Genomic DNA, 12,024 nt, shown 5'->3' with positions numbered 1-12,024 from the left:
CACACATAACCCATACAAAAGCACAACAAACATTCCCCTTCCTTCACACCACTAACCCTCCCATGCCCCTCCACCCCCTTCTATGAGCAGTAAAAGTAAGATCTTCCCAGGAAATATTAATTCTGAATCAGTAACAAAACTTCAACGAAATCAGTAACAGACTTAAATGAGCTTAAACGAAACCCTGCTCGAACCAACCAGCTAATAATGAAAGAAGCATGATGTCCCGCATGACCTTCAGGCTCGTCTGAGCTCCAGGCAAGGGCCCATGTTCCTAGTCGCTCTCAGGATCCTCGGCAATAGCAGAGCGCGTCAGCACGTCAAACCCCTGATCAGCGCAAGTGCGATACTGTAGAGAGAAATCGTTCATCCCCACCAGTCATTGCAGTTTGTCCACAAATGGGCCCAAAGCTCCATGCTCCGTGAAAAAGATAGGTTTATTATCGTGCATCACACGCATCTTCGCCAGGTACAATAGTGCAAATCGTATTCCTTTGTCAAACAAATGCTTACACTTTCGGCCCATCTGCTTCCTCTGATCAGCAACATGTGCTGAGTAATCTTGGAAAAGTAGTAGCTTATCTCCGTTGTAGTCAAGCGATTTCCTTCCTCTGTATGCCTGTAAAACTCGCTCCTTATCTGCATAATTAAGTATTCTGGCCATCACAGGTCTCAGGCGCTGTTCCCCCTCAAGCAAGGCACCAACTCGGTGGATCCTATCGACTCTCAGCACCTTGTCTAATAACTGTATGTTCAATTGTTCCGGCAGCTACCGCTCAATGAAGTTCCATAGATCCTTTTCTTTTACAGTTTCAGGTAGCCCTATGATTCAGAGATTGTTTTGCTTTCCTCTAGTCTCTTTGTCATCAACTTGTTGCATTAGAAGCGCGCATTGTTTCTCAAGCGCCAAAATCTTCATGTCTGCCGCCTCAGCGCGATCCTCCTGGTGCGAGATATGGTCCTCCGCCTGCTGGATACATGTGCCCTTTCGCTCCAAGGAGTCCCGAATTTGATCCGTTTGCAGCTTAGATAGTTTGTCCTCAAGCACTGCTGATATCTGTTGTACTGCCTTTAGTGGTCTCCGCCGAGAGACTGGCCTGTGGAGGACTCGCTTGCGTTGCCACCATCTTGAGGCCGAAGTTCTGTGCGCGGTGCCTTCCTATCCACGGGGTCTTCGCGAGCATAACCCCCCCCCCCTACTCTACCATTAAAATGGGCTTGAGCTCTGTCACAAGGTGCACCAGGACTTGGTCTCGCAGACCGAACTCTTCTAGCCCCGCATAGGGAAGATCTCGCAGGTAAATTAAATGATTTTGGGGTGGCTGGAGCGGAGCTTGGCCAAGAGACGTCCGCTCAGCTATAGAGCATCACGTGACCCCCTCCAGTTCTTAATCACTTCTTTTAACAGGTTCTGATTTACAACCACAATACTTGCAACAGTTTTACAAAAAAAAAAGCCTCGTTATTTAAAGAAAGGCAGTTCATAAATGTTAATAAACCATAATAAAATACCCTGTAAAAATCCTCAATCTTTCCAAATCCACACCCTCAATTACACAAACATACAGTTAAATTCTAGCATCTACCTAGCTTCCCACTGAAACAACATAATCCTCATCCAGCAACATAACCAGATAAATTTATACAATTCAATATTATTCCTAAACTAGAAGTAAATGCTTATAACTTTCACAAAATACTTGGAGGTTGAAAAACCAAAAGTTTGTGCAGTGGTAAGTTATAATGACACATAGTTATAGTTCAAGGACTTTTAAAATGTTTTGCTTTATAGAAAAAGTTACTACTGCAAGTAAAAGATGCCAATAACTCTTACTGTGTTCTGATAGGGAATTTTAAAAAAGTGCACTAGTAGGATCATGCTTTCCATTTGAAAATTACCTAGGAAGTATAATTAACTGCAGAGACTTGTGCCGGCTGTCTCCATGGGTACTTTTTCCAGTCAAACTGCATGTTATAAGTATTTTTAATTACAGCTATTATTGTCTTCCTTGCACCATGAGCACCACCATGCAGATAAAACTCAGACATTGTGCTCACACTGAGGATGAGCACATTTTTAAAAAGTTGATTTCCATTGGTAAAATGCATTATCTGCAGAAATGGTTTCATAATTTCTCTTAGTTTATAGTAAAGGTCTTCACTTGGCTAGGAAACATATGGCAGTAACTACTTTAGATGTCATATGAAATGTAATTGTAACCATTGAGTTCTCTAACATTTAAGGGGAAAAGTTATTAAGGTACAGTTAAAAGGCATGCTTTTAGTGCACTTCGGTTTACCACTCCTGTGAGCCACCTCACAAGCATTGTTAGTCCAGTGGCATGGGAGCATTGGGCCACATCTGTAAAGGACCGCGGTGCAACTCCTCACCCTATTCTGAATATCCCTATCAAGCCACCCCATCTGTATTCTCCCCACCTCTGTGGATATACCACATGGCCTGGTGGCCCAGCGGGTGCATAGGCAGGAGCAGTCCCCAGTCACTCCTGCCTTTCTGATGCATTTCCACAAAATGGATCCCCTAGCAGTAGTAGTGCAAGACAGCTAGGGGTGCCATTTTAAGGTATGATGCCAGAAAAGTAGGAGCAACTGGGGATTGCTCTTGCCCAATCACCCACTGGACCACCAGTCCAATACGGTATGTCCATGGGGGTTGGGGGCTTACCTTTGGTGGCTAGGGGGTCAACCGGGAGGGGGAGATAGATGTTGGTTATACAGATTAGGTAAGGCTGTAATTGGTGGTGGGGGGGGGGGGGGTGGTTATGGATCCAAGGTTGGCTGGGCACTTGACTTGGGGACTTGATGGAAGGTGCTTAGATGGAGAGGGGTCTGGATCAAGGGATGGTGAAGGCTGGGAGCATTGGACTGTGGCTTTGAAACCCAGTGCCTCCCGGGCAGTAAAATAGCCCCAGCTAAAAGTTTACTGTCATTTTAGGGCCAAAATGCGACTTGTGGTATGCACTTGTTGTTCACTGTTCATTACATTATGGTTTTTAGCATAGTAATGAACTGCTTTGCACACATGCATGTTTTGTATCTCATTGCTGTATAACCTGTGGTAACCTAAATATTGCTGCATTAGGGCAACACAAGCTGCATTAGAGCCCTTCCCATTAAGGGGCAAATAACATGACTTAAGGCCAAAATGCAGGTTGTTAACTTCCTCCTTAAACTGGGGTCTAGCAATTTAAAGTGTTTATGAATGATCCAAGTTGCAAACTTTGAGATTCTAGTTTGGCTTGCCTATCAGTCACTCTGTACTTTGAAAGTCATGACACTATTCCTGTTCTAAGCTTGCAAGTTTTTTTGATGCCACAGACATAAGAGCCAGGTAAATTAACTTGTTCAGTTTTATATTAATTGAAGTACAGGTAATATTCTACATGCAGTCCTTCGTATTCTCCCAGCTGGGTGACGTCATCCGACAGTGCCTGGTACAGAAGCTGACTAGTAAAACTGAGAACATCCTAGTAGTGTCCCACCGCACATACATTGGTTCCTTTCTCTCCTGCCACGCATGCGCATGTCCCTCAGACTCGTTTTTTCCGCAGAGCAGATAGGGCACGTTTTGAGTTCTCACAGTGCATGTATCTCTTTTGAAGTGCCTTCCCATGCAGGTATTCTTTCCTTTTTCTAGGCTAATAATTTCTCATTCTTATTCTTCTTTTTCTTTTATTTTAACTAGTTTTTTCGGCTCTTCAAGTTTTTCCTTTATTTTTTATCGAGCTGCTAAACCTATTTAGGCTGGAGCACCGACCTCAGTTTCAATGCTGCCCCTCTTTTGGCTAACAACAAGTAGTTTAATCTGGCCGTAATTGTTTTCTCAATGTCCCAGAAGACGACCAGTGGCTTTCAAGAGATTCGCCCAATGTAATCGGGTGATTTCTGTGGTGGACCCACAATCTTGGTGCATTGGATGCCTTGGGCCTGACCATGAACCTAAATCTTGTTCTCTCTGTTTAAAAATGCATTTGAAGACACATAGGGCATAACAGGTCCAACAGGAGAAAACATTTGGATCCTTGAAGGCCGGTACATCGTCGTCAGCACCAGAAGCATCAACCTCAGTGGCTGCCAAGACTTCAACGTCCACTGGGAGTACACCGACATCAAAAAGGCCTCCACCTCTCTTGACATTGGATGCTGAGAGCAGGCCCCAGGACCGGTCAGCATCAAACCTGACACAGAGGACACGTACGGGTTCAATGTTATCCTCGTCAGCACCGAAGGACCGTGATGCTGAGCAATGGAGAAAGCCCAAGCAGCTCAAGCATCAGTCCTCATTGACACACTCTGTTGGGAGCACAGGGGTATCGACTTTGCCAGTACCCAAGAAGCATCAGTACCAGGAGGAACACTTCTCTTTGGAAGAGGTGATGGTGCGCAAGTGTCCAGGCATCCAGGTTCCTGCTACCAGTTCGGCACCAATGCTTTCTCAAGCTGCCTCTCTCCCAACTCCCCCCCCCCCCCCCCCCCCCCCCCCCCCCCATTGCCAGTGCCTTCCTTCGATGTGCAGTTCTGAACCATGCTCAGGGAGGAGCTGGTGCATATGCTGCAGCTGCAAACAGCTCAGGCATCGAGGGCGCTTTCACCAACTGCGGCTCAGCCCCAAATTCTTCCTGAGGCTCAGCCTATGCCTGTGCAGAGATCCTCAATGCCAGCACCTCAAAGTCTGTTGACACTGACACATACAGCCATCAGGGGAGGAAGCTTCCCTGGAGTCGTAGGTTAGGGATGTGCTTTGACAGTCTTCTATCTGAGGGTCTCTCTTTCACTGGTTTTGTTAGGGAGATGGTTTCTGCCATCCCATTTAAGTCAGAGACAGAGGAAGAGTCTAGGGCCAAAATATTAACTGCCATAGAATACAAGTCTCCTCCTAAGGAAGGGGTCACAGTACCATTGCACCCTATCCTTAAAGATGCACTTACTAACTGGGAATCTTCCCTCTCAATGCAGGTTGCACTGAAGAAGGTATAGTATCCAGAAAGCTCCTGAATTTAAGAGTGCCCAGCTGTCTCATCACTCTCTGGTGGTCAAATCCACCCTTAGTCGAGCCAGAAGTTCCAGGACTCCTACCTCAGCACCCCGAGGTACAGAGGCAAGGACACTGGATTTGTTTGGGAGGAAAACTTTTCAAGCCTTGATGCTTATTGCCCACATCCAGTCATACCAGCTCTATACGAGCCTTTACTTGCAGTCTTTGGTCCACAGCACACTAAGTCTTGTTGATTCTCTCCCACAGGAGCAGGCCACAGAGTTTTGCCAGTTGGCCAGTAAGCAGCTGGAATGTAGGAAATATCTGGCCAGGACGTGTATGATTCTTTTGATATAGTGTTCAGACTCTCCACCATGGTTGTGGGATGCACAGACTCTCATGGCTGCTTGCCTGTGACCTAGAACCAACGGTTCAGAAGAAGTTGACGGATTTTCCTTGTTGAGGTGACAACCTGTTAGGAGATAAGGTAGAAGAGGCCACTGACCTCATCAGAAAATATACAGATACCATCTAAACTCCATTTGCAGCCTCCTGTTCTATGGTTTCAAGCGGGCCTAGGTGGTGAGCCTACTACACTCAGGAGCATAGCTAAATGCGAAATAGTAGTTTCCACCACCACCTCACTCTGCGCAAAACCTCCAGGCCCCTTGTGTTCAGCCTCTCTAATTCTGCCCTCAGAAGCCCCAGCTGAGTCACCAGTCGAAGCAAAGATTGAACTTTTGACTGGCTCCAGGAGAGCATAGCTGCGCTCAAAGTAGCTGTCTCGTACGGCTTATCAGTAGGGAGGAGGCTGAATTTTTACCAACACAGTTGGCCCCTTGTAACCTCAGACCAGTGGGTTCTTCAAATAGTCTGTCTCAGTTACAGCCTGCATTGCCATCAAAGACCACCAAATTGCATCAGCACTCAGCATAAGCAGGTATTTAATAGAGGAAATCTCCACCATTTTCAGAGTGCAGCATCAATGAAGAAAGCAAATACATATTATTAGGAAAGATTGAAAAACAAAAATGAGGATGTTCTAATGCCTTTGTATCGGTCTGTGGTGTGCCTGCATCTTGAATACTGTGTGCAATTCTGGTCAACACATCTCATAAAAAAGATATAGTGGAATTAGAAGAAGTACAGAGAAGGGTGATGAAAATGATAAAGAGAATGGGACGGGATGACTTCCCTATGAGGAAAGGCTGAAGCGGCTAGGGCTCTTCAGCTTGGAGAAAAGACAGTTGAGGGAAGATTGTTTACTTTTTCCAAAAATACTAGGACTAAGGGGCACGCAATGAAGCTACAAAGTAATAAATTTATAACAAATTGGAGAAAATATTTCTTCACTCAATGTGTAATTAAACTCTGGAATTCATTGCCAGAGAATGTGGTCAAAGCAGTTAGCAGGGTTTAAAAAAGGTTTGGATAGCTTCCTAAAAGAACAGTCCATAAGCCGTTATTAAGACGGATTTGGGAAAATCCACTGCTTATTTCTAGGATAAGCGTGAAACTTGTGAACCCTATTCTACTTACAACTACTCATATACAGAATTCTGTGGTAGATAGGACTGTCTGGAGTGAACAGCTCTTGTATTTATTTAAGGGGAAAGTCTCATATATAGTCACTGGGTACTCTTGTATCGTCTTACTCACCAACAGGTGAAGCCCTTTCTGTGACAATTTTTAATCATCGATAAACCCCCTTCCTTCCTTCATGTGCTATCAACCTCTGTTGGAAACTGCTTTTTTTTTTTATCTTTTTTAAGGTTATTTACTGCTGTTCTCAGCGTAGCATGTTCAATCCTTGCACACATATCCACTAGCATGACAGTGCTAATTATGGCAGGCTTGTGGTGGTCACTTATCTGAACCCTTCCGGTGTGTTTTCGAATCTTAATACCCCGTGTTTTCGAATCATGACGCCCCGACAGGTGCCTGTTACGCTATCCAGCTTTGTCAAGGGGAATACCAGAACGCTGGGTCTCAACTGCACCACTTCCTTCCTTGAACTGCCACCTAGGATAAGCAGCATAAAATGTATTGCACTGTTTTGGGATCCTGCCAGGTACTTGTGACCTGGATTGGCCACTGTTGGAAACAGGATACTGGGCTTGATGGAGCTTCGTTCTGGGGTATGGCAATGCCTATGTTATGTTTTACAGGCCAGTAAGGTTGAACCCATGCCACCAGGACAAAAACAGAAGGGATTCTATTCCAGGTACTTCTTTGTGCCCAAAAAGAGGGGGGAATTCATCCCATTTTAGACTTAAGGGCTCTGAACAAATTTCTGGTCAAAGAAGTTCAGAATGATTTCCTTGGGCACCGTTCTCCCCGTGATTCAAGAAAATGACTGGCTATGCTCTCTAGACTTGAAGGATGCCTATACCCACATTTCAATATTTCCCAGTCACAGGAAGTATCTCAGATTTCAGATAGGAAAATGCTACTACCAGTACCACATTCTGCCATTTGACATTGCATCAGCTTCCAGTGTTTTCAGAAAGTGTCTAGCAGTAGTAGTGGCATATTTATGCAGACTGGATGATTGGCTAATCAAGAGCACATCACAGGAGGGGGCAATAGAGTCAAGGGTGCCTAACTGTTGGAGCTACTGGTGTTTGTCATAAACTACTCCAAGTCCCACCTTTTTCTGGTCCAGTGATTGGAGTACATAGAAGCTTAGGCTTTTCTCCCACAAACGAGAGCAGACTCTATGAAAGCACTAGCCTCACAGGTTCGAAGCAGCAAGCAGATCATATATTAGCAATTGTTGAGATTGATGGGCCACAGGGCCTCAACAGTGTATGTCACTCCCATGGCACGGCTCCATTTGAGAGCGATCCAGTGGACCCTGGCTTCTTAGTGGTCTCAGGTGGCTAAGTATCTAATGGATGGTATCCAGATTCCTCCAGAGTTAGCTCATGCCCTTCTCTCTTGGACAATTCGATCGAATTTGACTATGGGACCACCCTTCTAAATTCCATCTCCTCAGAAGGTGTTAACAACGGATGCATCCAACCTAGGATGAGCAGCTCATGTAGCTGGGCTTCACACCCAGGGAACTTAGTCTGCTTAAGGGCTATTTGGAACCATCTAAAGGCTTTTAGAGATTTGATAGAAAACCAAATTATTATCATTGAAACAAGACAACCGGGTTGCAATGTTCTTTGTATGCAAGCAGGGGTATGGGTTCCTATCTCCTATGTCAGGAAGTAGTGGGAATGTAGCAGTGGGCTCTCCTTCATGGAATGGTACTTCGAGCCATATACCTACCAGGAAAGGCCAACTGCGTGGTGGGCAGACTGAGCAGAGTTTTGCAACCGCACAAGTGGTGTCTCAACATGAGCGTAGCCTGCAAGATCTGAGCATGGGACACCCCCTCAGTGGATCTTTTTGCCGCTCATCTCAGCAACAAAGTTTCCCAGTTCTGTTCCAGGCTCAGATCACATGGACTAGCATTGAAACTCAAGCAAGACCAGGGAACTGTGATCCTGATCGCAGCTTACTGGCTGAGGCAGATCTGGTTTCCTTCTCTTCTGGAGTTGTCCTCAAAAGATCTGTGGAGATTGGAATATTTTCCAATCTTAATCACACAGAATGAGGGCTCTCTCCTGCATTCCAATCTCCAATCCCTGGCCCTCATGGCTTGGATATTGAGAGCATAGAATTTGAATCCTTAGATTTGCCAGAGGGAGTCTCTTGCATCTTGCTGTTCCAGGAAAGACTATACTATACTATCAGCCTTTTATATACCACTAATTTTCCTAAAGGATTCACAGTGGTTAATTAAAAAAAAAAAGCTCTAATAATGAGGAGGATTAACAAATTCAATAAAATCATAATAAAAATAATGCAAGATTAACACTAAAAAAAATCAAAAATGTTTAAAAAAAAGTCAGATTTGTTGCTTGAACAAATAAGTTTATAACGTTTTCTTGAAAAAAAAGATAGGAAGGTGCAGACTTGAGATTCAGAGGTAACTTATTCTTTATTGTGGCCCCAGAGAAAGGAAAAGTCTCAAATAGATTTAAAATGAATCTTTTTTTTTTAAGAGAGACAAAAACCCCTAATTTCCAGGTTCTTAAAAACCAAACAAACAAAAAGTCCCCTCCTGTTTACAAAGCCGCGCTAGCAGCTGCCACTCAACAATACCGACACAGCCTATTCAGAGTGAATGGGCTGTGTTGGCATTTGGGCACCAGCAGCCCCTAGCGCAGCTTTATTAGCCTGATAGCAGTATCTTGCATCAGTTGTAGACAACGTAACAACTTAGTTGAAATCCGAGAATAGAGTGAGTTACAGTAGTATAATTGTGGCAACAAAACCGCTTGAGCTATAGTTCTAAAATCTTCCGTCACTAATAAAGAACTTATTGCAGTACACAATTGCCAGAGCTTTAAAAACAAATCTTTTACTAAGGGTATTAATCTGCTTATCAAGTGATAATGAGGTGTTACTCATTTAACTGGAGGAGGTTTTGCTGTCTGGTGTGAGGGCAAGGCCTTAAATCCCCTCACGTGCCCTAAACAAAAACTGCTTGAATACCTTCTGCACCTTTCTGAGGGCCAGATGCACTAAGGTCCTCGGAAGAGCCCTTACCTTATCAATTCCATAGCGAATCGGTAGGGAACGGCCATGCATCAAGGAAATGGAATGCAAATGAGCTGCTCGTTGTAGCTCACTTGCATTCTGTATTCCCTCGGAAGCCAGTCGGCCGGTCGAGCATGCGCAGAGCAGCTAAGCGTTATGCTGGCTGCTCTGCGCATGCCAAGGACGTCCTTTATGGACTTAAAAAAAAAAAAAAAAAGGCCGTCTCTGACAAGCAGCCAAGGACGTCCTTCACTGAAAACACCCCCCAAAAAAAAGGACGTCTCTGACGAGCAGGGCCCGAGAAATGGACCGCAAAGTGCCCCTCCTTTGTTCTTTGAAGACCCACGAGAGTTCTTCTGAGCACTTGTTGAACGTTTTTTTTTCCTTTCCGATTCCCTCACAGCAGCCCCAACGAGAGGTGCAGACCTCCCGTTAGGTTTTCCATGGTAAGGGGATGGGAAAACGGTAGTGCATCTCATTATAATAGCCTTTGGATCATTTGCAACTGCAGTGCATCTCATTATAATAGTTTGCATTCCGTTTTCATTAGCTGCTACCGTGACAGAAAAATGCCCTTTTGTGCATGTCCCCGTTTTACTACTTGTGCGCTAAACTGGCTAGAACCAGTTTAAAGCCCACGTTGCTGGCTTCTTAGGTTTAGTGCATCTGCCCCAGAGTCTGGTTTGAAAACTCTGTAAAGGTTCACCTAAGTGCAGTCGGTACTTATCACCATGTGGGAGGTAAGCCCATATCTGTACAGCCTCTAGTTTGCTCTTTTGACAAAGTCCCCTTTCAAACCTCCAACTGTGACATGATATCTCAATGTTGTCCTCACCTAGCTGATGAGCACTCCTTTTGAGCAGCTTGATTTCTGTCATCTGAAGTATTTGACCTGGGAAACTGTGTTTTTGGTAGCTGTCACTTCAGCTCACAGAGTCGGTGAGCTTCAGGCCCTGGTAGCTGAGCCACCTTAACACTAAGTTTCATCACAATAGAGTAGATCTTCACACGCATCCCAAGTTCCTTCCTAAGGTAGTGTCGGAATACCATTTTAATCAGTCAGTCATCCTGTTAATATTTTTCCCCAAACCACATGCTCATTGTGATGATTGTGTACACCTTAGACTGCAAGTGAGCCTTAGTCTTCTACCTTGAGCAGACTAAAGCCCATAGACAGTCAACCCAGCTTTTCGTTTCTTTTGACCCTAATAGAATGGGGCTAGCCATTGGCAAATGTACAATTTCAAATTGGCTAACAGATTGCATCTCCTTTACTTATGCCCAGGCTGGACTAACACTAGAGGGTCAAGTCAAGGCTCATAAAGTCAGAGCAGTGGCTTCGTCCATAGCCCCTTGAGGTCATCCTCCATAGGATTTGCAAAGCTGCGATTTGGTCATCTGTCCACACATTCACATCTCATTACTGCCTTGAGCAGGATACACGATGTGATAGCTGGTTCGGACAGGCAGTCCTGAAGAACTTGTTTGGAGTCTAGAGTCTAGAATCCAAACGCCACCCCTCTAGGCCCAGTTTTGTTTAGCTTTAGGCTGCACCTTTACAGCTAGTATGCACATATTTTCAGGTTAATTGACTACCAGGCCTCGATGTTTCGAGTCATTCTCCTAGCATTGTTGTTTTTGGTGAACCTGGTAACTAGGGATTCCCAGCTGTGAGAATACGAATGCCTACTTGTCCTTGAAGTAGAACCAGGTGTTCTCCAAGGGCAGCAGGCCAAGTATTCTCTCATATACCCTCCCACCTCCCCTTGGAGTTGTATTCTTTACCTATTGTACATAACTGAGGGACCCACGCTCATGTGGTGAATAGGAATGCACCTACGCATGCACGGTGGGGTGCTACCAGAAAGTTCTCAGTCTCGCTAGTCAGCATCCACACTGGGCTTTGTTGGATGACATCACCCAGCTATGAGAATACTTGGCCTGCTGTTCTTGGAGAACACTGGCTACAGATGAGTAACTTTTGTTTCTCTGTCTTGATTTTAGGTCAACAGGTAAACATCCCGACTGCATTCCAGTTGGTGTAAATAACTCCTGTACAATTCTTGAACCACACTTTCAGTTTTTTGTTGACACATGGATCTGGGTGGAAGCTGAGAACGCACTAGGGAAGGCCCGGTCAGATTCTCATACTATGGATCCCGTGAACATTGGTGAGTATATGTTGTTGTTTGTTTCATTTTTAGTTAAATTACATGTTTCCAAAACATCTTAAATTTTCATCTATTAAAATATTTTTGTTTTTATATTGTGTAGTATTTATGTATGAAGTCTTTAGACGAAGACTGGATAATTAGTTTGCATTTACAGTTGATGGCCAATTTTATTTCCTCTCAGGATGAAAGACTGCAGAAATTTGATCACTGAAAACCAAAGTTAACATTGCTGTCTAATGTGTCAGGCTGCATAGTTAT

The 12,024-nt window shown here is 44.5% G+C and overlaps 1 protein-coding gene across 1 annotated transcript in view; it reads left to right on the top strand.

The window, feature by feature from the left end:
- The window catches only part of LOC115462995 (interleukin-6 receptor subunit beta-like), a 92,530-nt gene extending 80,801 nt beyond the window's left edge, over window positions 1-11,729 (top strand). The window contains exon 6 of the mRNA XM_030193146.1: window positions 11,673-11,729. Within this exon, the coding sequence (XP_030049006.1) occupies window positions 11,673-11,718 (46 nt within the window). The 3' untranslated portion in view covers window positions 11,719-11,729. The remainder of the gene's footprint in view (window positions 1-11,672) is intronic.
- Window positions 11,730-12,024: the final 295 nt, after the last annotated feature.

This window comes from Microcaecilia unicolor, chromosome 2, assembly GCF_901765095.1.
Source record: "Microcaecilia unicolor chromosome 2, aMicUni1.1, whole genome shotgun sequence".
Classification (NCBI taxonomy): domain Eukaryota; kingdom Metazoa; phylum Chordata; class Amphibia; order Gymnophiona; family Siphonopidae; genus Microcaecilia; species Microcaecilia unicolor.
This window is presented reverse-complemented; position numbering and strand designations above follow the sequence as displayed.